The sequence below is a fragment of the Vombatus ursinus genome, unplaced genomic scaffold (assembly GCF_900497805.2).
Source record: "Vombatus ursinus unplaced genomic scaffold, bare-nosed wombat genome assembly UNPS02014832.1, whole genome shotgun sequence".
Lineage (NCBI taxonomy): Eukaryota > Metazoa > Chordata > Mammalia > Diprotodontia > Vombatidae > Vombatus > Vombatus ursinus.
In genome coordinates this window covers 16,306,925-16,333,403 of record NW_020954610.1, presented here as the reverse complement: position 1 = coordinate 16,333,403, position 26,479 = coordinate 16,306,925, and the positions used below count along the sequence as shown (strand labels likewise).

Sequence of the window (26,479 nt, the reverse complement as noted above, 5' to 3'; positions counted from 1 at the left end):
ATTTTGATCTAAGTACTAAATGTTGCCAGAAAAATTGTGTCATTTTAATTTTAATAAATTGGATGGTCATCTTTGACTCTTCCCTTTTCCTCACTTCCCACATCTAGTATTTCACAAAGTCCTACTGACTCCATGTCTAGAATATCTCATCTACTTCTTTCCATTACCACCATTCTAGTTCAGACTGTCATTAACTCCAAGATGTCTCTAGTTTTTACTTTCACCAATCCACCCAACACACTCTGTCAAGTTCCCATATAGAAACATCTTAAGTGCTTCCCTAGTGCCCACCATAGAGAGCTCTAGTCTGCCTTTTGAGCCTTGTTTCTCATTTATGTACTATATATTTCATCCAAACTGTAGCACTTTGTTTCCCCAAATAAATTTTGATATTCTTGTTTTTTGTTTAGGTACATCTGTAACTTAAGGTATTTTTAAGGTAGGCTTGTTCCCCTATTTCAGAAACAAAAACAAAAATGTCAGCTTTATATTGCAGAAGTTGAATACTATATGTTTAGATTTAGTAATAAGAGTTCTTTAATAATATTAGAGGTATGTATGAAAAATTGTTAGACCTGGAAGAGTTAATGTAGTTAACAAAGATCTAATGAATCTGCCTCAGTTTCGCCGTACATGAACAGGCTGTTCCAAAAGTCATAATCTAGTTTAAAGCTGAATTAACTTAAAACTGTATGTAAGAAATTTATAGTGTGTAGACCTTTTTTTTCATTGTCAGTGGTAAAGGCTGATGAGAGCTTCAGATTGTAATTTTTCCTCAAACCTGGTAGTTCAAGTATCTATAATTCACTGATGGATTGGTGTTTTTTTTCTTCAAATTTAATATTTGACTTAAAGTCTAGAAGCAGAAATATTTAGGGAAGGGAAGATGCGATGCTATCAGTTTCCAGCAAATTTTAAACTTAGATTTACTGCCAAAACTATGAACCATGTGTTTTGATTTCACTCAGATTTCATTTATTTTGATATTTGGTTTTCTCCTTTCCTTTACAGAATTTTACTATAATTTATGTTAAGATGGGCTATCCTCGCTTACCAGTGGAAAAACAGTGCGAACTTGCTCCTACACTTCTTACTGCAATGGAAGGGAAGCCTCAGCCTCAGCAGGATAGGTATGGTTTTTCTTTATTACTTCTGTCTATAATAAGGTACTAACATTGATTTAAAATAAGAACTATGTACATTTGGTTTCAATTAGGAAAATTTGAAACCCCTACCTCTTTTAGCTGTCTCACAACTATGTATTAGGTAATCTTTGTTACCTCTTAATGTTGTTTACTAAAATTCTGAATGCCAACATAATCAGAAGTGTGCAAATTCAGCATTTTAGTGATGTGTGTATTTTGAAGCCTTTAATTTATGTAACTGCTAAAATTATATGTGTGGCATGGATGGCATTTCATCAAACTATTAGTCACTTATAAAACAGCTTGTTTCTGAACATGGTGCTTTTGAAGGATAAAATACTGGGAACATTTTAAATGAGGGGAATTAGTTCCCTTTTCATTGTCACTTATAGATCTAAGTTAGATGAGTGACTGTTGAAATTTACGAAGGGAAAATGAAGTTAAATAGTGCTTTCAACAGATCTTTCAGTAGACAGCTGACTCACATGAGTCTATCCGAAATTTTTTTTAAAATCCTCTGAGGATGACTTTTAAATTTAAGTCATTAAAAAATGACCATATAACCCTGAATGCCCTCTTCAGATTATTTTATTTTTAATTTTTATAATACTTTTAGTTGCCTCATACCAAGTGTAGTTGAATATATTGTTTTGCATGAACACTGCGTATCTTTGTGAGAAGAATCCCTACTGCCATAATGGTCATTTGTTAATATTCTGTTTGTTGCTTTATATCTTACATACTAAGTATACAAAGTTATTTTTTAAATAATTGCAGTAAACAATTATCTTTTCAGCTTAATGCATCTTCTAATACCAACCCTTTTTCACATGAAATACCCTGTTGAACCGTCTAAAGCAGCTTCTCCATTTAATCTTGCTGAGAAACCAAAGACTGTACAGCTGCTTTTGGACTTCATGCTCGATGTCCTTCTGATGCCTTATGGGTAAGTTAAAAACTCCCATCTCATTTTTTATTGTTCCTTCTTTAAATGTCATTTTAAAGGAATTTCAAACTATTCCTGCCATGTGGATTACTACTTCATCTAGATAGCTCTGACTTCTCACTTTTGAGTTCCATTTTTTATATCTGTAACTCCAGCTCTGCTGTTGCCTCAAACTCATCCTGTCCAAAAAAGAACTCATCATATTGTTCAGACCATTGCTGTTTCATGATTCATTATTTCTGTTGATATCATTGCTCTTTCTGTTATCTAGGGTTGACAAACTTATGAGTCATCTTTGGTTTCTCTGTTACTTCCATATCCAGTCCATTCTCATACTGTAATGCTTTGTTTAACCATCCCTTCCTACACCATAATATTCTTACATTACCCTCTTCATAGAGTTTGATAGGAAAGTACTTTAAAAAACTGCAAAGGACTATATAAATTCTAGTTGTTAAGAGATTTGGAAATATCAATATATTCACAACTATTTAGTAAAATAATATGATTATAACTTCATATTATAATAATTTTATGTATATGGGTGACATCAAATTATTTGACTACCCTGAAAAATACATTAAACAGCTTCTCCATTTTGTGAGCTATTTCTCCAGTGATGTCATAGTGTCATTTGGACTCAATAGGTATAAAATATTTAATGTATAAGACTCAAGACTTCCAGCTTGAATCTAGAGGTCATGTTAACCCAGTGAAAGAAGTTGATACTTAAAAGTACGTTGCTCTTCTGCAGGCAAAATACATCAAGCATAAAGCTATCAAAGAGAAGACTGTGGTTGTTTCTGTCTAGGCATATGCTTCATCCTGAAATCAAACTCAGTGGGAAGAACATGCCTAAATCAACATCTAATGCAGTTTTAACGTGCACTTTCAGAATGATAAAATGGACTATAAGAGATCTAGGAAAGGAAATGTTGATGATAGGTACACATCATTGGATTTATGGAATGTAACTGAAAGATTACCTCAAGATGGAACGTGTGAAACAGCCAAGTTTCAAGAGTAGAATCTAAAGTTTCTCTAAAAACAACAGCCCCTATGGACTCAGCCAACAATTTGTTCACCAAAAAGAACAGAACAAATGATTGAATCATGTAATTTGGCTGGAGAAAGAGAGGGATTTATGATGGCAATTCAAGACCAGGTTATCATCATCAGAAATTACTGATGAATTGTCTCTAAGGAGCCTTAACTTTAGTGATGAATGTAGATTATGCAAAGGAACAGCAGAATTTGTAATACATCACTGCAGGCTGAAAACTGGCACCTATCAGATACCTTGCAGGGTACCACCTAGACTCATATATCAAAAACTCTCTCTCTTCCATGAGCTAACAGATGTCAGATCCCTGTACTACCTATATAGACCTTAGAATATCTTTAAGAGTTCAACAAATAAGCTATAGTGGAACCAGATGGAACTGTTGCCCACAGTTGTTTGAATATGTTGACCCATAATAATTTTATTCAAATTATATTTTATTTTTTTTTCAGTCAGCAAAAACCGCCTCTCTTCACCACCCCTATACTGTCATCAATTGAGAATGAAAGAAAAAAACCCTGTAACAAACATGTAAAAGTCAAGCTATTGGCCAAAAAAAAAAAAAATACGTGGGTGTGGGTGTGGGTGTGTGTGCGCATGTATGTATGTATTCATATATACATACACATATCTGCATTCACATACACATATCGTATTCTGTACTCTTGAGTCTTTCACCTCTCTAGTCAGAGGTAGTAGCATGTTTCTTTATTAGTTCTCTGGAATATGGTTCATCATTAAACTGATCAGAGTTCCTAAGCCTTTCAGAGTTGTTTGTCTTTATAGTATTGTTGTGATTGTAAAATTTGTTCTCCTCGTTCTGCTCACTCCACTCTGTATCAGGTCATATAAGTCTTACCAGGTTTCTTTGAAACAATCCATGCCATCATTTCTTTTAGTGCAACAGCATTCTATCACATTTATATACAATAACTTGTTCAGCCATTCCCCAATTGATGGGTGCCCCCTCAGTTTCTTATTCTTAATCATCAAGAAAAGAGCTACTGTAACTATTTTTGTACATCCTTAGAATTTGTTTTACATAGGACTGATCTCTCCCTTGGGATACTCTTCCTCTAATTCCCCCTTTTCTCTTCTCATTTCCTTACTGGGTGAAATACATTTCTGTACCCACATATTTGTGTATATGTTCTTTTCTCCTTTAATCAGTTCAGTTGAGAGTAAGGTTCAGGTGTTAGCTACTACCCCCACTTCTTCCTCCTTATTTGTATAGGCTTCTACTTGTGCAATCCAATTATGTGAGTGAATTGTCTCTTTCTTTCCCTACCTTTCCCCTAGTATATTCCTCTTCCCCTCTCTTTCCATTCTTTTGAGATCATCAAGCCATACTCCCAGATCTTCTGCCTCTAATTAGACTCCCACTATGACTCTTGATGATATTAGAGTTGAGAAGGGGATATATCATATATTATCTCATACTAAAATATAAGAAGTTCATCCTGGTTTAGTCTTTCATTGTTCATTCATGTTTAACCTTTTTATGTTTCTCTTAATTACTGAATTTGAACTTCAGAGTTTCTACACAGCTAAAGTCTTTTCATCAGAAATGTTTGGAAGTCCACTGTTTTATTAGAGGTCCATTTTTTCCTTCTGTAGAATACTCAGTTTTTCTGAGTAAATCATTCTTGGATATAGGCCTATATCCTTTGTCTTCTGGAATATCATAATTCAAGCTTTCTGTTCCTTTATGGAAGTGGAATATTTTCTTTCTAACTGCATGCAATATTTTTTCTTTGATCTGTAAGCTCTGGATTTTCATTATAATTTTCCTGTGAGATTTCGTTTTGAGATTTCTTTAGGAAGTGACCAGTACGTTTTTTTTCTCTTCTACTTTGCTCTCTGGTTCTCTGGATAATGTTCTTTTAAGATTTCTTGAAATATGCTATCCAAAATCTCTTTTTGTTCATGGAATTCAAGTAGTCAAATGATTTTTTTTTCTCTTCAATCTGTTGTCCAAGTCAGTTGCTTTTGCTGTGAGATACCTTAACAATTTCGATCTTTTTTTCCATCTTTTGATTTTGTTTTTAATGTTTTTTGTTGTCTCAAGGAGTCATTGTCTTCTATCCATTCAAATTTTCAGGGAGTTTGTTTCTTAAGGAAGGTTTTGTACCTTTGTACCAAGATGTTAATTCTCTTTCCAGTTCTTTCTTATATAACTCTCTAGTGTCTTTAACAATTTTTTTCTTTTAGCACTCTCATTTATAAAAACATTTTAAACTCTTTTTTTAAACTCGTTTCATGTATTCCAGGAATTCTAATTGAATTTTTGTCCATGGTATATTTTACTTTGAGTCTTTCCTTGTAGATGTTTTCAAGTCATTCTCTTCTGGGTTTGTGGCTTTTGTATCCCTGTAGACATTACAGGTTTTTATGTTGGGATTGCTTTTTTTCAGTCTTCCATGCTATTTTATGATTTTGAACTTTATGTTAGGTCCAGGCTCTACATATTTCTGGAGGGAAGGTTTAGATTTTACCTGGGCTGATCCTGTTGCTGTTTTCTTAGGTTATTGGGTGTTGTGTTATTCTAGGCTCCTAAGGACAGCTCAAGCTGGGGACTTGCAAGCTTTCAGTGTTCCCAAAGTAGCCTGATCTAGAGCAAAGTTTAATCACTGTCGTCCTTGTTCTGATCTCTGCAAGTTCCTGACCTGAGTTTGAGTGTGAATAGGTAGACTGCTGCTGCTCGTTCAAAGTGACTGAACTATGGGCTTCCTTTTGATCTGGTATTTCTGTCCTGGTTATTCCTCTGTTAGTTTCAGACTGGAATAAGAGCTGTAACTGAGATTCTGCTAATCTCCTGGGGTCTGAGCCACATCACTGCTACTTGTATCTAAATTTGCTGCTAGCTCAGTACATAGCCCATCCTAGACTGCCACCCCTGGTTGCAAGTCTTCTAATTCTGCTCTGTATCTGTGACCTGGAGCTAAGGTCACAGCTGCTAGTTGCCTAGCAGCATGAGAGTATTCATGTACTCTCAACAACATTGTGGTGCACTGATAGGAGTCTGGGACATCATTATGCCCTTGGATTTCCTCATCAGGATTTGGTCTGGAGCATCTTCTAGTTCTTTTTGGAGGAGTTTTCTTTATAAGAAGTGGGAGCATTATATACATCTTCCTGATATTCCTCCATATACAATTGAGTACAATACACATCAGAATATGAGTGCCTCCAGGAAGGTACAGTAAGTACATATTGGGTATCAGAGAAGGGATATACCACCTCAGCAAGGGAAATTGGAAAGCCTTCATGTAGGAAAAGTATCTTTTCCTGAAAGCTTTGAAGTATTAAGTTCAGGCAGCATTTATTAAACATCTACAGTTTATAATGCTTGAAAAGTTGAAAAGACAAAAACCAGTTAGTCTCTGTCTTTAAGGAGCTTATATTCTACTGGAATAGAAATATGGATAGGATTTGATAGAGATCGGTCCGTACAGCACGTTCCTGGTTTGAAGAAGAGCATAAACAATGGTGCAAGGTTGGGAAAATGAGAGGACCGTGCTCAGGAACATAAAATAGTCCAGTTTGACAGGATACATGGTGCCAGAATCATTTGGATTGAAATGTAATTGCTCCCTTAATGGCAGGGAACATTTCTTCCTCAGCTGTGGTTGTGTTGTTTGGGCCAGGAATGGAAAAAGACTTTTTTCCACTGAATTATTAGTTGAGATTATTAGTAGGGACATGTCATAAACAGGATGAAAAAGCATTGTTATAATAGACTACTTATTGGGCTATGGAAATAATTTTGTCATTTAGATTTTTCTTTTTAATGAAATTTTGATTTCTTATGTACATTTTATTCCACTGAACTAACAGAAGGGTTAAAATTCCATTTCCTTTGTAGATATGTGTTGAATGAATCCCAGAGTAGGCAGAATGTGTCCTCTGCACAGGGCTCCTCTTCCAGTGGTGCTGGAGGCTCCGGGATTCCACAGCCGCCTCCAGGAATGAGCTTTTATGCAGCAAAGCGAGTCATTGGAGACAGTCCATGGACTCCTGAACAGTTAGAGCAGGTATTGTGTAGCTCTGCATTGGGCTTTCTAACTTTATATACATATATATCTATAGCCCTGGTCTTCTCTAATGTATGCATTTTTTTTTTCCTTTTAGTCTTAATCAAGACTTTTCCCCTGTCAAATCTGTCAGCAGTATAAACTGGGTATAGTCTTAGGCCAGTAAAACTTGTTAGGTACAACCCTTTTTCATGATCATTTATAATTTCTGTCATTTTATAAAACATGTAATAGGATATTTTCTTTGGTAAACTTCTTTTTAGGAATTTTAAAGTGGGCATTAAGAATTTATTCTGCATCTAAACAGGGTTCAAATTATTCTTGTCATTGAGAGAGAAATAAAGGCCACAGTTGGAGACAGATATTTATCATTGCTAAAGTAATTACATGTCTTAGATAATATTTTTTACAAATTGCATGTAATAACTTTCTTTATAGAGAAATACATTTATAAGAAATAGGCAGAATAGCCAGATTCTTAAGTATTGAGAGCAAACCTGGCTAGTGATATTAAAGAAATGTTTAGAAAAGATTAAATGGAAAGCACTTAAATTTTAATTACTTCCATTTATAGATTCATCTCTCACTTTTCCTGTGGCATCTAAATAAGCTAGGAGATAATCCTTTTTATTAAGGATTGCATTTTTAAATTGACAAAAATCTTTCTCCTTGTCATAGCTCTTTTAGTTAGGAAGGGCACTTTTCTTTTAATAATATAAGAGAAAAATAATTCTTTAAAAAGAACATTATATTAATTGGACTAGTCATTGCATATCTTTTTTTTTTAACTATAGAAGAAACAATTTGGATTAAAAACTATTTAAGCCAGCTTGCCATAATTGTTTGGTTTATTTTATATAGTTTTTCAGCATCAAACCTTTATATTGAAGATAAAAAATTTTTTTTGGCTGAAGGATATCCTTTCCTCTCAGTAACATTTGTATGGATATGTATTTGTATGGATAACTTTCAAATTACAAACTTCCTTTTTCATTTAGACGTATTGTATCATAACTTTCTATTCTGTATTTGAGGGAAAGAAAGCATTTCTAAGCTTCTTATTAAGTGTGTATACTTTTTCTCTTCAAGTCCTTTGTTTTCTTCTAATAATGCAAGTGAACTTTTTTTTCATGTGAAATCTGACATGGTTTCCCATTCTATAAGAAGTTAAGAAAGTATCAATTTTAAGTCAAATTAACAAGCAATCAGTTATCATTTTAAAAGCACTGTGTGCCAGCCAATGTGTGGCAAACACAGGAACCTAAAAAGCACAGTTCCTGACTTCATGTAGCTTACATTCTTTTGGAAAGAGACAACATGAAAACTAGGGACATACAAGAGATATATAGAGTAGAGGAAAGGCATTCTGAGAGAGGAAAGTATTAGCAAGTGAAGGGACTAAGAAAGTCCTGCACAAGGTGGTGTCAGAATTGAATTTTGAACGAATTCAGGGAAATTAAGTGGTAGAAGTGAGTAGGCAGAGCAGATAGGCATGGGGGATGGCCATTGCAGAGGCATGAGATGAGAGGTATGAGTGATATGTTTGAGGAACTCTAAGTAGGCCCTTGTTCAATGTATATTGCATGGAGGAGAGCAAAGTATAAAAAGTATACAAGGCAGGGAGATACTGAGATATGAAGAGCTTTAAATGCCAAATTAGGAGTTAAAATTTTATCCTGGAGACAATAAGGGGCCATTGGAGCTCATTTGTTCAGAAGAGCAGAGCGTAGTCAGATCTGTGCATTGGAAAAATCATCTTGGCAGCCCAGTGGAGGATGGATTGGAGTGGGGAGAGATCTGAGACAAGCTGACCAGTTAGATGGGTATTAAAGTAGTCCAGGCAAGAGATGTGATGAGGATCTGAAGGTGGCAATGTGAGTGGAGAAAAAGGGATGCCAGAATGTCTTATAACCTCTTTGGTAGAGGGAAGAGTATCTGCCACTGCATATGTGCTGCCCATCTTGCTTTTCCCTCCCCTGGCTCTTGCTGCCCCAGAGCCCATTGTGCTATTCAAGCAACAGGAAGGCTACCCCTACCACCACTGCCACTGGTGGGAGTGGCTCTACTTGCTGCCTGGTCATCCCGTGTCCTGGGCTGGGCTGGCCCAGAACCCACTTGGGTTGCTGGGTGGGAAGAGTGCCTTAGCTACTTACTCCTTACTCTTCTTGTCTGTGCTGCTTGACTTCTTGCAGTCAAGGGTTTGAATAAGGTGGAAGTAACATACTCCATTCCTTCTGATGGCTTTACCATCTCCCCTGCCACTGCGTCTTAAGAAGCTCTAGGCCTTAACATTTATTTTGCTTCTGTGCTCTGGAATACTCTGGCATTGTCATATTAACCACTTAAGTAACCTAAAGACTTTTGGGCCTTGCCATACCCTTAAGACTTGTGGGTCTTTCCATATGCCCTGTGGCTGAACTTTATTTTTTGTGTTGTCTCCCCCAATTAGCATATGCGCTCTTTAAGATCAGGAACTGCCTAGCTTTTTCTTTTTTGTATCCCAAACACTTACCATGGTGCTTGGCACAGGTACAGTACCCAAGAAATGCTTTTTCATTTGTTTGTTCAAGGTAGAAATGACAAAGTTTGATAAAGGTTTAGGTGAGTAGATTGAGTAGTTAAGAACGATACCAAAGTTTCAAACCTGACTGAAACCTGAGTGGATGGTGATGCTTCCACACTTGTAGGGGAGGTCAGTAGAGGGCAGAATTTGGGAGGAAAGAAAATGAGTTCTGCTTTGTATGTGTTGAACTTGAGGATGAGATTCATGTAGTAGGTCCAGTTCAAGATGTCCTAAAGGCAGTTGGTAATATGAGATTGTAGCTTAAGAGAGATGTTAGTAGTGGAAAAATGCATCTGGAAACATCTGCATAGAATTGATAACTAAAGTGATGGGAATTGATGGGATCATCAGCTGAAAGAATATGGAGGGAGAAGAGGAGAGAGCTGAGGATAGATCTTTGGGAGACACCCTCAGTTATTGGGTGTGACAAGAATAGAGAACCAGCAGAGGAGATTGAGTAGGAGTGGGTTTGAACAGATAAGACGAGAACCAGGGTGCAGCAGAGTCATGGAAACATGGTGAGGTGAGATTATTCAGGACCACAGAGGGACCAGCAGTGTGAAATGGTGTAGAAAGGTCAGGAAAAGGTTGAGAATGGAAAAGGACTTGTGACTTGTTAAGGTGACTTTGGTAAGGGCACAGTTGAGATTATATAACATTTTTAGAGTGAATCCAATCATCACAGTTTTTTAAATTTTTTTATCTAGGTCAGTAGTATGTGACTAGGAGTAAAGGAGGCAGGCAGTGGGGGTGATTGATCCAACTTTGATGTGAGGCATAATCAATAATAGAACAGATAGTCGAGGGAGAGTGGAGGCACTAAAGCGTGGAAAAAAAGAGAAGGGAAGAGAGTGTAGTCAGTGCAGGACGTATGACCTGAAAAAGAACAAAGGCATAGAGGAAATGGTGGTCACAGTGAGGGGAAAAAATAAGGTTACTGCCCCTAAAGTATAGGAAAAGATGGAATTATAAAAGAATGTGATGAAATAAAGAAATTTTAGAAGCATAAGTGTGGGAAAAATTCTCTGTAAATGTAACTGTAAATAAATTTCTAGTTCACTGAAGCTTTTCGGAAGTTGCAAGAAGTGTCTTACTATATTTTGTAGCTCTAGTGAAATTTGTATTACGTCCAGTAAAATTATAAATTGCCCCTTGAGTATGTCGTATTAAAATTTCACATGCATTGACTAGAATGCAGTGTTTTGTAGCATGTTCTTTTTATGTTAGAATATAGAATTGAATACATATTAGCTCACTAAAATGAAAATATTCAACAACATCTAGTTTAAGGTTGTTAGTACTATTCTAATTCTGATTTAACTTATAAAAACCTGCATGAATACAATATTTCTTTTTTTCCCCAATTTTTTAACATTTAAAAAATTTTAAGTTACAAATTCTGTCCTTCCTTCCCCTGCTCCTGAATTTCCCTGATTTGAATTTCAAGTTAAGTTTTCACCTCTCAGAACCTTTAGCTGTGATTAATATGGACTTAATCACATTGATTTAGTTTTTCATAATATACCCTGTCATATAGTTCAGGGGTCTTATAGTTGTGAGGACTCTTTTAACTGATGATGCATACTTCAAATGTAAAAATGTGAATGAAGTCTTTGTCTTATATAATCCTATTGTTTTTGCACTTTCCAAACCTGATTCCATCTTCCCCATTTTTTAATGTTTTTTAAACATTTTCTTAACAGTGCAAACTGGGTATAGTGAAATTCATAGAGGCTGAGCAGGTGCCAGAACTCGAAGCTGTTATACACCTAGTGATTGCTTCTAGTGATACACGCCATAGTGTAGCTACTGCAGCTGACTTAGAATTGAAGAGCAAGCAAAGGTAACAGTTTACTAATCTTATAGTTTATATATGTGAAAGAAATATAGGATTTAAAAAATATTACTAAGCAAGTTTTAAAAAATATGCACTGAATGCTCATTATAATATTGTTTTCTTTAGTACAGTATTTGACTTCTACGAATCTTACAGACAAAAAAGAAACAATATTTAGAAATGCTTTTAAAAGAGAATACAATGTACGTGTAGTATTTTTAAAAATTTGTGTCTGCATTATATCTTCTTTTTTTTATCCCAAGTAAAATTAGCTATATAATAAGAGCAACAAAATGCATGTTATGTTTTAGTTTGCTTGGTTTTGAAATTCAGATTCTGAGGATGATGTTTAGATTAATCTTAACAACTAGAAGGTATAAGTAGAGAAGACCATGCAATGTCATAGAAATTTATTTTGTTTACAAGCCACAAATGAGTGCTACTCAGCCATTGCTTGATTAGCTCCATGACTTTGGTTAAATTAGTCAAGCTCACTGGGCCCACATTGCTGGTCACTAAAACGAGGGACTTGGATTATCTGATTTCTAAATTTTCTTCCAGCTCTAAAATTCTCTTAAATAAGATCTTGTCTTAGATAAGGTCTTAAACTTGGAGAAAAGGAATTTAGTAATAAAATAACAGAAAGTTTTTATCATAAAGTAATATTTCTGTGATGCAGTGGTCCCTTTCCCTACCTACAAGTGATATAATAAATTTACGACAGATACTCCAGGTGAGTGACTAGAGTTTAGCTGAAGTTAAAATATTAGGTGTTAAGTTGGAGAAGTGGGGAGAGTATATGAAAATGTCTTTTAAAATGAAAATGTACTAACATTGAAAGATATTTTAGCGTTACATTTACTGAACTGTATTGTTGGACCTAGGTGTTTTATGTGCTGTCACTCAAGGTTCTTTGAGAAATTTTTGATACGTTACCTATTTTTACCTTTAATGTGAAATTATATTATGGAAGATAATTATTATCTCTAACATTTTTTGGAAGGAAAACAAGTTTAATTTACCCCAATAAGCACTAAAGTTTCTACAAATTCTTGCTACTCCCCTTTAACCTAAAGTATTCTATGCCATGAGATTCCAATTTATAGTTTAGGTAAATGTATTTCAAGTCAATCAATGACCATTTATTAAGCACCTAGTATGTAGCAGGCATTGTGCTAAGGCTGGGAATACAAAGAGAGGTAGTAGACAGTTTTTGTCCTCAAGGAGAGCAAACACGCAAATTTATACAAATATATGCAGGATAAATATGAAATAATTAACAAAAGGAAGGCACTAGAATTAAGAGGGTTTGGGGTTGGCTTCCTGTAGTAAGAGTTTAGTTGCATCTTCAGGAAGCCAAGGAGATCAGTAGTCAGAGTAGAGGAGGGGAGAGCATTCTAGGTATGTGAGAGAGAGAAAATGCCCAGAGCTGAGAGATGAACATCTTGTTTATGGAACAGCCAGGAGTCCAGTGTCATTGGATTGAAGAGTACTTGTCAAGGAACAGGATGTAAGAATTATGGAAGGGTAGGATGTCACTAGTTTATAAATGACTTCGTGTGTCAAACAGAACATTTTGTATTTGTTGCTGGGGACAATAGGGAACCACTAGAATTTATAGAGGGGGGGAAAGGGAGTGATACGATCAGACCTGAACTTTAGGAAAATCACTTTGGTAGCTGAGTGAAAGATAGACCAGAGAGGGCAGTTACTTGAGGTAGGCAGACCCACCAATAGGCTCTTGCCACAATCCAAGCATGAGATGGTAAGTGCCTGTACCACAGTGGTAGCAATTCTTTTGAAGGGGGAGTTTAATAAGAGATGTTACAAAGGTGAAATTGATAGGCTTCAGCAACAGCTTGGATATAGAGAGTGAGAGATAGTGAAGAATCAAGGATGACTCCTACCTTGCTAGCCTGGGGGACTGGGAGGTTGATGTTGCCCTCTCCAGTAATAGGGAAGTGGGAGGTAGAAGGTTTAAGGCAAAAGATAAAGAGTTCTGTTTTGACCATGTTAAATTTAAGATGTGTTCTGGACTTCTAGTTCAAAATGTCTGAAAGGCAGTTGGAGATATGAGATTAGAAGTCAGCAGAAAGGTTACGCAAGATAGGTAGATTTGAGAATCTTCAGCATAGAGATGGTGATTAAATTCGGGGGAAGTGATGAGATCACCAAGTGAAATAGTACAGATAGAGAAGAGAGGAAGGCTCAGGACAGAAGTCTTAAGGACAACTACAGTTAGAGAGTATGATCTGGAGTAGGATCCAGCAAAGAAAACAGGAGGAGTTGTCAGGTAGGAGGAGAATCAGGAGAGACTAGTGTGTTGAAAACCTAGAGAGAAGAGAGTATCAAGGAGGAGAGAGTGATCAACATTTCAAATGCTGCAAAGAGGTCAAGGAGAGTGATGGTTGAGAAAAGACCATTGAATTTGACAGCTAAGAGTTCATTGGTAATTCTAGAGAGCATCATTTTGGTGGAATGATAAGAACAGGAGCTAAATTGAAAGGGATTAATATGACAGTGAGAGGAGAGAAAGTGCAGGTGCCTATTATAGACAAGCTTTTTGAGCAGTTTAGCTACAAAGGGCAGAAGAGATATGGGACAATAGTTAGTGAGGATAGAAGGATCCAGTGAGGGTTTTTTTAGGAGGGAAACTTGGGCATGTTTGTAGGCAGTATAAAAGGGGCCTTTAGATAAGGAGAGACCGAAAATAAATGAAAGAGTGAAAATGGCAGAGGGGGCAATCTGATGCAGGAAATAGAAAGCCAAAAACTGTTGTGTGGCTAAATTATTTGGGGTGATACTATTCTAAATATATAAAGGCTTGGGGTATATGGGAGGAAAGGACCTGGAAACCATCAGCCTGGCTGAGGTCTGGACCATAGGGGCTGAATGCTCAACAAAAGAAAAAGAATAGAAGCTGGAGGAAATGTGGATTGGTAATTAAGAGCCTTTGAAAAGAAGGAATGGTAGCTAACAAGATGCTCTAGTAGCTTGAGAAAACAGAATCCAAGAACAACTGGGCAATAGGCCTATTTCATATACCAGAGAGAAGAAGACTAAGTTTTCCTAGTGCCATTGATAGCTGATAAGAGAATTAAGTTTTAATCAACTGTTGTAGCCCAAATAGGAAAGATCCTTAAGGAAAATTGGAGAGTGAATGGTATGAATGGCTGCAGTGGGAGGAAGAAGGTTTTGGGCTTTTGATGGAAGAAATTCTCCTCAGCTTTGTATTCCTTAGCTTGTAGTAGTAAAGTAGTAATTCAATATACATCCCACAGAAAAGGATAAAAGGAACCTTGGGCTAGGGTGTCATAACCTTGTTTCCTTACAATTTACTTTTAAGGTATTTCCATGATGGCATGATTACATATTACATATATGAGATCCTTCAGTGTCTTCGAGAGCAATATAGTTAATGTACTTTTGTTGTGGAGGGCAAAGAAGTTATAAACAGTAAAGCTTAATCTATAATTGAGTATTAAAAAAAAGATTATCCTCAAAATATTGTACTTTGATTCTATTCGTAGAGTGAACTTCCTCTGTGGAGTCCTTTCAGTGACATTGTTTGTAACATGCTGGTTCTATGAAATAATCAAGTATGACTGTTGTTAGGGCTGGTTAAACTACAGGGTTATTTTTTTTTATTCCGTGTGGACTCTTCTAGTTAATCTACATCATCTAACTGTTTTTGCTTAACCTTAAATCAGAAATGAAAGTGTTGTTCAGAAAGACTATTTAACACAGAAAATGTGATTTCTAGGCAGAAGAGAAGTTTCTTGAACCAGGACAGTGCATGAACACTGAAGTATAAGGGTGAAGTATTGCTAAAGCATGAGTAAATACTTAAAACTTGACAGAATGTTGATACATAGATAGGAATGAAGCACAAGTAAATGCTATGGACATTTTTCCAGTGATCAAATTCTTTTTAGTAGGTAGCTTACAGTATCCACAGTGGGGCTATAATTTTGCCACAGATTAATTTCCTGTTTTGTTTAGGTTTTTACTAACAAATAATGAGGTTACAGTTTTATAAAATGTAAAAGTGAGTAGTAAAGATCTTAATTTTAATGGACTGAATTGAAACATTCCATAGCTTAATTGACTGGAATAACCCTGCAATCATTAACAAGATGTATAAAGTATACCTTGGGGATATACCACTGAAAACAAAAGAGGTGAGTACATTTTTGCTTTTTCTTTTAACGAAAAATATTTTATTTACTTGAACTGTTATATCTCCATTGATTCTTCATGTTTGTTTTGATCAGATTTTATTGTATGCTAGAGTATTGAGCATGTCAGTTGTGCTGTGAGTAAGCTATGAACCCTGCCCCTGGACGATTTAAACTAGTTTTTCAGATATTACGCATAATTGTTAATGAATTCACATTATATTCACAACAGAAATCTCTCTAATTCTTGAACTGAATTCATTATCTGACTAGTTAGATTGGGTGGAATATTTATTTATGTTAAGTTGTTTTTTCTCCGTAGTTATAGTTCCTAGTAATATTAGAAACATTGCAGAAAGTGACAGTCACTCCACTAGCAGAAGTGTGAAGCACTGTGGTAGAGTGAGAAGTGCACTTGACTGGCTACAAGGACCTTGGGGTCTGACCTCAGTTCCTAAGGAACCTTGCTGAGGCCTTTGGCCTCAACTCCTCCGGGCTCAAGGTTTCATTCAGGATAAGATGAGGGTATTGGACTCAATAGATTCTTCTTAATGGAACATCTCTCTGACAGGGAGCTGTTCTGAAACCAGAACTGAAAAGAGATCCTGTTAGCACCCGGGTTAAGTTAAAGATTGTTCCTCATCTTCTGCGATCTAAACAAGCTGCTGAAACTTTCCCAGCTAACATTCAGGTAATATTCACTCACACCCCCTATAAAGACAGTGGTATATTGGCAGTATATTCTAATATTGTGTGTGTGTGATGGGAGGAGGGGGGTAGGGTGGATTACTATTGTACACTTAAGCATGGTACTGTGGAAAGAGCACTGGACTGGATGTCAAAAAACATGGGGTTCAAATCCTGATTCCAGCTTACTTACTGTAAGACCTTGGACAAGTCACAGAACCTCTTTGACTCTCAGCTTCTTCATTTGTAAAATGACAGGGTAGGACTAGATGAAGTCCTTTCTAAACTCTAAAGTCCTTTCCAACTCTAAATTATGATCTTGTGATCCTATAATTCGGGGCAGTCAAGGAATAGGTTAGTATATTTAAAAACAATGAATAAGATTTTTGGTATTTTCCCCTTTTAAAATTAAACATCTAAAATTAGATTGTTTATTCTACTGTTAAGTGTTCTATTCTGTAGACTGTAAAAATCTTTAAGGTTTTTTTGTGAAAATATTTTTGCCAGCCTCAGATTTTTAAGATCTGGCCCGCTTGCATTAGTGATACAAATGCTTAGATTCCTTAGGAGTCTGGCCAGTATGTCAGATTCTTAAAATCTCTCCCACCCCAACCACCTTCTCCCCCACTGATGTTCTAATAAACCTTGTCTTTGGCTGAAAGAAGGCTTGAGTCAAATTCATTTGGGCAGGACCCAAGTTGTGATTTTGGGGTCCCAGAACCCATAGACCTCTAAACCTCAACATTTTAGGGGCAGCTAGGTGGCATAGTGGATAGAGGACTGGTCCTGAAGTCAGGAGGACCTAAGTTCAAATCTGGCCTCAGACCGGCCTCAGACACTTGACACTCACTAGCTGTGTGACCCTGGGCAAGTCAGTTAACCCCAATTGCCTAATAAATAAATAAATAAAAATAAAAAATAAAAAACCTCAACATTTTGGTGGCCTGTATGGGGAAGCTGCCTAACCCCAAGTTCTTCTCCAGTCAAGACTGAAAGGTATGTAAGCCTCCCCTCCAGCTCTTTCTTGCCCTGAAGTTGAGGTTGTTCTCTAAGCACCTAGGAGAGCTTGGAGGTGCTTTTTAGGCAGATACTTAGGAGGCTGTCTCACACTTGGCCTGATGCTCTCAGGCTCTTGGTGCACTGGTTTGGATCAAGGCTATGGATCTGGGTACATCTTCTGCAGCATAGAGGACAAGGACTGATGCCCTATTCAGAAGCGTATGCCCAATTCTGTCAATTCTCTTGGTGCTTGGGAATTGGGAAAACTGCAGATGCTTTTTGGTTCTCTGAGACTTACTCCCTTCCCTCTACACCCCTGAATCCTCCTTCATGGAGGTTACAGGGAAAAGTTAGAACAACTGAAAACATCTTAGCAGGTTCTGGAGGTTTTGTGATAGATCATTAAGGAGTTTTGAAACACCTCCTTACAACCCTGGTCACTCCTTTCTCCCACTCCCTTCCCTTGAGTCAAGAAGGTATCTATTAATCCCTCTCCTAGAGAGTTTCACTCTCCCTCCCTCTGAATTTGCCTTCCCCCACCTGGTGAAAGGAAGGAGGGGGAAGGGGCAGCAGCTGTTGTGTGGGCCCCACTGACAATGGCCTTGGGCCTTGGGCCTTGGGCCTTGGGGCAGCCTTTGCCTGGAAGCATCATCCAGGTTTGACACATCCTGCTCAGCCTCCGAACTTGGCTAAGCCTGCTCTTCTAAAGTTGTAGTTTTAACTGTTAATGATGCAATGTTGATTCTCTGCGTAAAGTAATTTGGAAATGCACAGACAATTCTCAGATGAAGAAATTAAAGCCATCTATAGTCATGAAAAAATGCTCTAAATCACTATTGATTAGAGAAATGCAAATCAAAACAACCCTGAGGTACCGCATCACACCTATCAGAATGGCCAGCATGACAAAACAGGAAAATGATAAAAGTTGGAGAAGATGTGGGAAAATTGGAACACTAATGCATTGTTGGTGGAGTTGTGAATGATCCAACCATTTTGGAGAGCAATTTGGAACTATGCCCAAAGGGCTATAAAAATGTTCATACCCTTTGACCCAGCAATAGCACTTCTAGGGTTATATCCCAAAGAGATCACACAAACAGGAAAAGGACCCACATGTACAAAAATATTCATAGCAGCTCTTTTTGTGGTGGCAAAGAATTGGAAATTGAGAGGATGCCCATCGATTGGGGAATGGCTGAGCAAGTTGTGGTATATGAATATGTTGGAATACTATTGTGCTATAAGAAATGATGAACAGGCTGACTTCAGAAAAACCTGGAAAGACTTGTGTGGTCTGATGCTGAGTGAAGTGAGCAGAACCAAGAGAACGTTGTACACAATAACAGCCATGTTGCATGATGACTAATATTGATAAACTTAACCCTTCCTGGCAATACAAGGATCTAAGACATCTCTAGAGGCCTTGTGATGAAAAATGCTATCCACACCCAAAGAAAAAACTATGGAAGCCGAATTGCTAATTTTTTTCTCTTCTGTTGAGTTTTGTTTCCTCTTTCTGATGGTTCCTCCTATTGGTTTTAATTTCTACTTACAATATCACTAATGTGAAAATATGTTTAATATGAATGTAAATGTATAGCCTATATCAGATTATGCACAGTCTTGGGGAGGGTGGTGGGAAGGAAGGGGGAGAAAAATTTTAAACTCAGCATATGGAAGTGATTATTGATAAATCAAAATAAATTAATAAAAAAAAAACTGAAGTCACCTGATTAGTAATGGATTTTTTAAAGTTTCAAATTGGTAAACTTTTTGTATCAGTTATGTCAAGCAACTTTTCATAATTTGGTTACAGCTAAAACAATTTGGTTATTGTTGGTTATTGTTTTAATGTGTAAACTTGCCAAAAAGCTTGTTTGAGTTATGGCTTGCTGAGAATTTGCTAGTGTATAGAAATAATCTCTAACGATTGGCTTTTTACACCAGGATAAATTAAAATTTGCAATGTAAATCCTTAGGAAAAGTTTTTCCTAAGCTGTGATTAGTGAAACTTGCTGTTTGAGGTAAAAGCTCTGTGGACCGTAAATGATTTTGAGTTGTCTGATGGATCATAATCAATAGTCAATAATCTGTAATTAATCTGTAATCAATAGTCAATAATCCACCATTGAGAGAAATGCCACAGGCTACTCAGAGAGAATGTGATACAGGTGGGAAGTCTGCATCAGGAAAAGCTTAAAGGACAAATTTAGCCTTAGTCTAATATAGGCTCCTCCTGGCTCAGTTTCCCTGTTGTGTTCCTTTGAAAAGGAATGTTACCCACCTGGTTATTCCTGAGACTGACAGTGAGGTGGGGATTTAATACTGCGTGGTTGGAAAACTGTGAATTATCTGAATCCGAATAGGTAATAATGTTTTATCTTGAAATCTAGTCCCTGCTTTATCCTTTTATAGCAAATTCGTATAATCAGAGCAAGTGGTCAGTAAAAAATCAATGCAAGTGTGTGAGATCTTGCTGTTTTGACCTGAATGTGTAGTCATTCATTACCCTCAAACAACTGAAATTAAATCAGAAACATCTTCAGTTTGGTTTGGGGAGGAGAATTTCAGTGATAATTGAAGTGAAAGTCAGTCTCTGGCAAATTCATTTGTGTAACTATTGAACCCCGGGTGGAAAACTTCTGCATGCAAATATGTTACTTAAATTTTTGAAAAAGTAACAAGATCAGATAATCCTGCAAGTTAAATGTAAATTATTTTAACGGGGCTCTTACACTTTTACTTCTCCCTATATCTGGGCCCTGCAGTCTTTTCTTTCAGATTTGTGTCTTTCAGACTACAGGCCATTCACCTACAGTTGGTAGCAAACAGTAGGTACCTCCCAGTGTCCCCCTCCCTCCCCCATAGTCCCCTGGATACAGCTGTGCTTGGTTTTAATCAACTTCCTCTTCCCTTTGAGGCAGGGACAGCTTTATACTCCTTGCCACCTTGAAGCAGTTTTAGAAGCCAAGACCTTTGCCCCTTACCCCAAAAGAATTTCCCATTTGTTTGAGGGGGAATGATACGGATGGTATCTGAACCCCTAAAAGGAAAAAACCATTTCTTTGGGTTCTGGACCCTAAAAAGGAAAATCCTTGGACTTTTCCAAATCTCTAGCATTTGCCTGAGGCTATAATCCACTTAACTGGCCTTTCACTGTGGCTAAACCCAGTCTCCCAGTTCTGTTCTCTTACCTCTCAATCACCCCTGGACACTTCCCACTCATAATCCTATCTAGACTCCATTCTCCCTTGGCCATGTGGTCCAGGTCCCTGGCATTCTCTTCACCCCGACTTACTGACCACTCTCATCCAGATCCTCCTTAGACCCTCCTCCAGTCACCCCAAACTACTTGGCTACTCCTAGATCCCTCCCACAGTCTTTTTTTTGTTGTTGTTGTTAGGCATTTGGGGTTAAGTGACTTGTCCAGGGTCACACAGCTAGTAAGTGTTATGTGTCTGAGGCAGGATTTGAACTCAGGTCCTCCTGAATCCAGGGCTGGTGCTCTATCCACTAGGCCACCTAGCTGCCCCCACAGTCTTTCTGTATATAAGGTCCATCTTGTCTCCATTAAAGGGCTCAGATTCTTTTAGGGGTCTAGCCAATAACTCAAAAATGTTCAGATTCCTTAAGAGTCTGGTCAATATGGTGGATCTTTAATAAACCTTGTCTTTGGCTGGAAAAAAAAAAGAAAATATTTTTGCCAGGTGTACATCTCATAGTAAAATTAATAATTGAAAACACTTTGAGCATTTTTCTTCGGATGCTCAAATAATCATTTTTATTATGAAATTCTTTTCTGAATTTTTGTCCTAATATAATATTTTAAGATATGCAAAGTGCTTTACATATATTATCTAATTTTATCTTTTCCAGGACACATTGCTTTTTTTAAACTGTATTATTTATTATTTTGAACACTCCCTTTACATTGAGTTTCAAATTCCCTCCCTCCCTCCCACATCCTCCCCACAAGGCAAACAATATGATATCAGTTATACATGTGAAATCATACAAAATGTATTTCCATATTAGCCATATTGCAAAAAAAAAATAAAGTGAGAAAATTATACTTTAATTTGCATTCAGAGTTCATTATCTCTCTCTGGATGTGAATAGCATTCTTTCATCATGAGTCCTTTGGAATTATTTTTGAATCATTGTATTGATCAGAGAAGCCAGATCTTTCACAGCTGATCATGATTACAGCATTGCTGTTACTGTGCACAGTGATCTCCCAGTTCTTCTCACTTCACTTTTCATCAGTTCCTACGTGTCTTGCCATGTTTTTCTGAAATCACCTGTAATAATTTCTTATAACACAATAGTACTCCATCACAATCATATGTAACAACTTGTTCAACCATTCGCCAATGGTGAGCATCTCCTTGATTTCCAGTTCTTTGACACCACAAAAACATACGTATATGTCCCTTTCCTTTTTCTTTGATCTCTTTGAGATAAGTGGTGTTGCTGGCACACATTGCTTTTAAGACAATCCATCTTAAGTTCCAGCCATGAATCGTACTTGTTTTAGCTTTGTCTATTCACAATACATAATATTATTAGAAAAACTAAGCAAAAAAAAAAAAGAAAGAAAAGAAAAGCTGGACAGATGTGATATATCATTGGTTTATACTACTCCACTACCTCTCAGTCTTTGCTGCTTCTGAACAAATCTACTGTCTGCCTTTATAACTTTGGACTTAATCCTCACAAAGCTTGTACCAGACTGTCTTCTCTCTTGAGGTGCAAACCCACCCCATTTCTCTTTAAAATTATTACCTCCTCTGTTTATTTCACTGATGTAAGACAATATCAGAATCTCCACAATATTTCAACTCTCTTCACCTCAGCGTATGTCTTCACATTTATTTTTCTAAAGTGAAAGGGATGACTCCCCTAAAATTTAGCCCTTCTACTAGCTCTCTGAATCCTATCTTTTGTTCATTCCTTGGTAATTTTGCTCTCATGCTTACCTTTTCCTTCATTTCATTTTTAATCATGCTGTGTCAAATGCCAGTACTAGATTAATGTCCCACTGTCTGCCTTACTGTTCTACAAAAACTTATTCCATTAAAATCAGTGATAACTACCTCCTACAAAATCCAGTGACCTTTGTCTTCTCTGCTACATCTGATCACTACTTCTTGAAATGCTTCCTTTGTTTCTTAAGAAATGCTCCTCTCCTGATTTTCTTCTACCTTTGTGACTTCTGCTTGGCTAGTGTCCTTTTCTTCTGCTTTCTAATTATTTATATATGATATATATATAATATTTCAGTCACTCCCTCTAAGTCCTAAGTAGGATTCTTTGTCCATTAATTCTCATTCACTTCTCTTCTGGGGCTGTAGTTAGAGATTCTTCTTTTCTTCTAGTTCTTCTTTTTTAAACTTTGCATTATTTTACAAAGATCTTTCCAAAATTCTTGACATTCCTTATACTTGCTAGTCTTATTTACAGCATACTATTCAAAGTTTACATCATTGCATTAATATAACATTATTTAAGCTTTCCAGTAGTGTTATATGGTTAGACTTTTTCTTGTTTTAGCTGTTGTTACTTTTTATAACATTTTTAGGCTCTACTTTCAGCAATGGAATAATTGAGTCAAAGGGTGTGATTGTTTTTTTCAGCTTCCTTTGTACTTCAGGTTACTCTTAATTGCAGTTTCACCAGCAATGAATGAATGTATTTGTTTGCCCATGATTCAGCTAGTATTAAGTTTCTTTCCTTTTAATCTGATGGGTGTGAGATGGTACCTCAGAGAGATTTTAATTTGCATTGCTGTGATGGTTAGTGAGGAAAGCTTTTCTTCTTTCAAAGATTCAGCTGTTATCTCTGAGGATGTTATCCAAATTAACATTTTAGCTTAGTACCTTATTGGTAGCTTCATTTAAGCATAAGGACTCTTAGGGTTAGGGGTCCATGAATTCGTTTTTTAACAAATATTTTGATAGCTGTTTCAATATAATTGGGTTCCTGTATAATCCTATATATTTTATGCATTTAAAAACTTTATTCTAAGAGGGAGTTCGTAGTCTTCAGCAGACTGTCAGAAGGATCCATGACATAAAAATGGTTACAAATCCTTGCTCAGTCTAGCACATATATGCCTTGCCATCACCTTATACTTTATAGTGTTGAAAACCAAATTTACTTGCTTCACACAAAGCTCTTTCCTTCTCACCTCTCACATTTTTGTCAAAAGCACTATTATTCATCACCCCAAATCAAAAGTTGAGCACGTAGAGTGCATCTCCCTTTTCTTCTTCCTCTCTTTCCAGAGAAAATTCAGTCATCAAATACTTGAAAATATCTCTGATTTGTCTTTTTCTGTTACATTACTACTCTTCTAGTTTGCCATTTTGCTGTAGTAGCCTTTTTCTTCTTCCCTCTTCCATCTCCTTATTTTAATCCATTTTGTTGTTGCTATTTCTGGAGACATTACTTTGTTCACATTACTTGCTCTGAAAATTTACAATTTCTTATTGCCTCTTTTATAGAATCTACATTCAGACAAAGATTTCAAAAACTTTGATAATCTGGTTTCTGTCATATTTACCTCTCTTTGTCCTCCCACTATTCATCAATATTAATTTCTTCCAGTCAGATGGGTATCTTTACTCTTCCCCTTACATAAACTGTCTTTTTCCAGCCTCATTACTTTTGATCAAAATGTTCATTTTGCCTAGTATAGCCTTTATTTCTCAAACGTTCCCAAAGTTCAATATTTCCTACTGTCGCAGATGAAAAAAAAAGGACTGAGGAAACAAAGGTTCCATCTTCTGAGGATTTTGATTCATTAAGCAATATATGCCATTTGCCTAACAAATTGGAACCTGGCCCCTTCCTCAGCTTAGGGCTGTACCCCAAATACAGGTTGAGACATTCTTTTATACATTAAAAACAATCAAATAAGGCTAATTAAAAGGAAACAATGCAACATTAGGTAATCTGATTTCTAATTGGGTGAAAGATTAGGCTCTTTCCAAGTTGGTAGGAGGGGAGAGCAAACAGGCATAATTCCCTAAATTCAGAAAAAGAGGTGTCCCACTCCTCCCAAGTATCTATAAACAATCAAAGGAACATGGAAACAATAACTTGATTTATCAGTATGGGACCAGTTTTCAGATAAGACATGGGTTGTTTGAGATGTGCAATTGTGAGAAAACTCCTTGTGTCAGTCTTTGTGTCCGACTGTGTTTCTGGTCAGCATAACCCAGGTCCTTAGTTAAGAATCTCTGAGGAGCAAGTAAAGGTGGTCTAGTTTCTCAGCGACCCGGGACTAGATTCAAACAATGCAATTCAAACATGCTTAATTTCCACAATTGAATAAAGTTGTCTCACAGGAGAGAATTTGGGCTAGATCCATAGTTAAATAGAAAGGGAACTGAGCTAGCTCCAGATTTGAGTCCCGAGATCAAGTCAGTGTGGTTCACTCAATTCTTGCAGTTAACCGCTTGCCGTCCTAATCCCCTCAATTCCCTTACTACAAGGTCAGTTTGTTACATTATGCTTACTCTAAGTAATGAATCGGCTAATCCATTACTAATTAGTTAAATCATTGCTAATTAATTTATTACTAATGAATTAGTTTTTTTGGGAAAGTGAGTCTATGTGTGTTTTAGTGGCTAGGGTGCTTAATGGAGAGCTCTGATAACTGTATTTTTTCCTTCAGTTTAGCTGTAATTAGCTTTACTTTTTTAAAGAAAAAATAAAAAGTTAGATTCCTGCAGTGCTGCACAGTCTGCAAAGTACCTGCTTCACTACAACCCTGTGAAGTACGTTGTACTAGTACAATAACTCTTCTTTTTATTTTTTATCGGTCACTTGTTTCTATATATTTCTCACTTACCAGTGGGCCTTCCCTTGTAACAAAGAGGTGGTGCATTTTTTCATCCCTTTTCTGGGACCAAGATTGATCATTGTAATTATACAATGTTCTGAATAGCTTTTCAAGCCAGATAACCATTTGCTTCACTTATATTAGATTTCAAATTTAATATAATGAATGTTTGTATGTAACTTTTAAGAATAAAGTCTTGAATCCAAATGAAGTATTACAAGGGCTCTGGTTTGGAAATAGTGAATAATTTTTGGTGACAGAAAGTTGGTATCTCTGACAGTTTTCTCTTTCCATAGGTGGTGTATGATGGACTGTTTGGCGCGAATACAAATGCAAAATTAAGAACGTTATCCCTGCAATTTGTCCACCATATTTGTATAATGTAAGTTTCTTAAACTGTTTCTATGGGTGGTTACAGATGTTATATTTGTCATATACATCCACTTCACTCCCTATATTGAAGGAGTGATTGTTTACTTTTTAGAAAAATATTTATGTACCTCTGGAGCTAAATCTATGACTTTCTTTTCAAATGGTTCAACCATAACATCTCTTATTTCAAATAACTGCATTTAAAAGATCAATTTAAAGACTAAACAGTGACATGAACTAATGTTTTACCTTATTATAAGCAATAGGGGTAATTTGAATGTTATTTTTCATTTTAGATGTCCAGAAATCAAGATTAAGCCATTAGGTCCAATGCTTTTAAATGGCCTCACTAAACTAATCAACGAATATAAAGAGGTGAGTGGCTTCTCTTTACATATGCTCAAATGATGTATTATAGAAGTGGCTATTTAAAATGACTTTTTATAGGATTACTATTCATAAATCTTTGAAAAAAGAAAATTTGGTTTTAAATGCAGCTACTGAAGATTGATTTTAGGGTCTTACTTTGTCTATGCTCATTTAGATTTGGCACATACTAGGATATGATTTTCATTATTTGGGAACTAGATTTTTGATGTTGAAAATATTTGTCTGGTTTCTTAATGACTTATGCTAGTGGGGTGTACTTTCTGGCAGCTTTTGCCTTATTGGAAAGATTGTCTACTTGGTGATAAATTCTTTGGCATGGCAACTCATGAAACAAAACAGAATGCAAAATGGGTCTTAGTCTTGTGTGGCTTTGCTTTTGCTTCTGCTGCGTCAAGTGCTGGAGATATGATAGG

General features: G+C 36.5%; 1 protein-coding gene across 3 annotated transcripts in view; it reads left to right on the top strand.

The window, feature by feature from the left end:
• ECPAS (Ecm29 proteasome adaptor and scaffold) overlaps positions 1-26,479 on the top strand; it is a 158,156-nt gene that overhangs the window by 51,352 nt on the left and 80,325 nt on the right. For all 3 annotated transcript variants that reach the window (XM_027839069.1, XM_027839068.1, XM_027839066.1), the window contains 8 exons: positions 1,012-1,130; positions 1,942-2,091; positions 7,020-7,188; positions 11,455-11,594; positions 15,688-15,769; positions 16,338-16,457; positions 25,601-25,686; positions 25,973-26,051. In XM_027839069.1, coding sequence (XP_027694870.1) covers positions 1,012-1,130; positions 1,942-2,091; positions 7,020-7,188; positions 11,455-11,594; positions 15,688-15,769; positions 16,338-16,457; positions 25,601-25,686; positions 25,973-26,051 — 945 coding nt within the window. The remainder of the gene's footprint in view (positions 1-1,011; positions 1,131-1,941; positions 2,092-7,019; positions 7,189-11,454; positions 11,595-15,687; positions 15,770-16,337; positions 16,458-25,600; positions 25,687-25,972; positions 26,052-26,479) is intronic.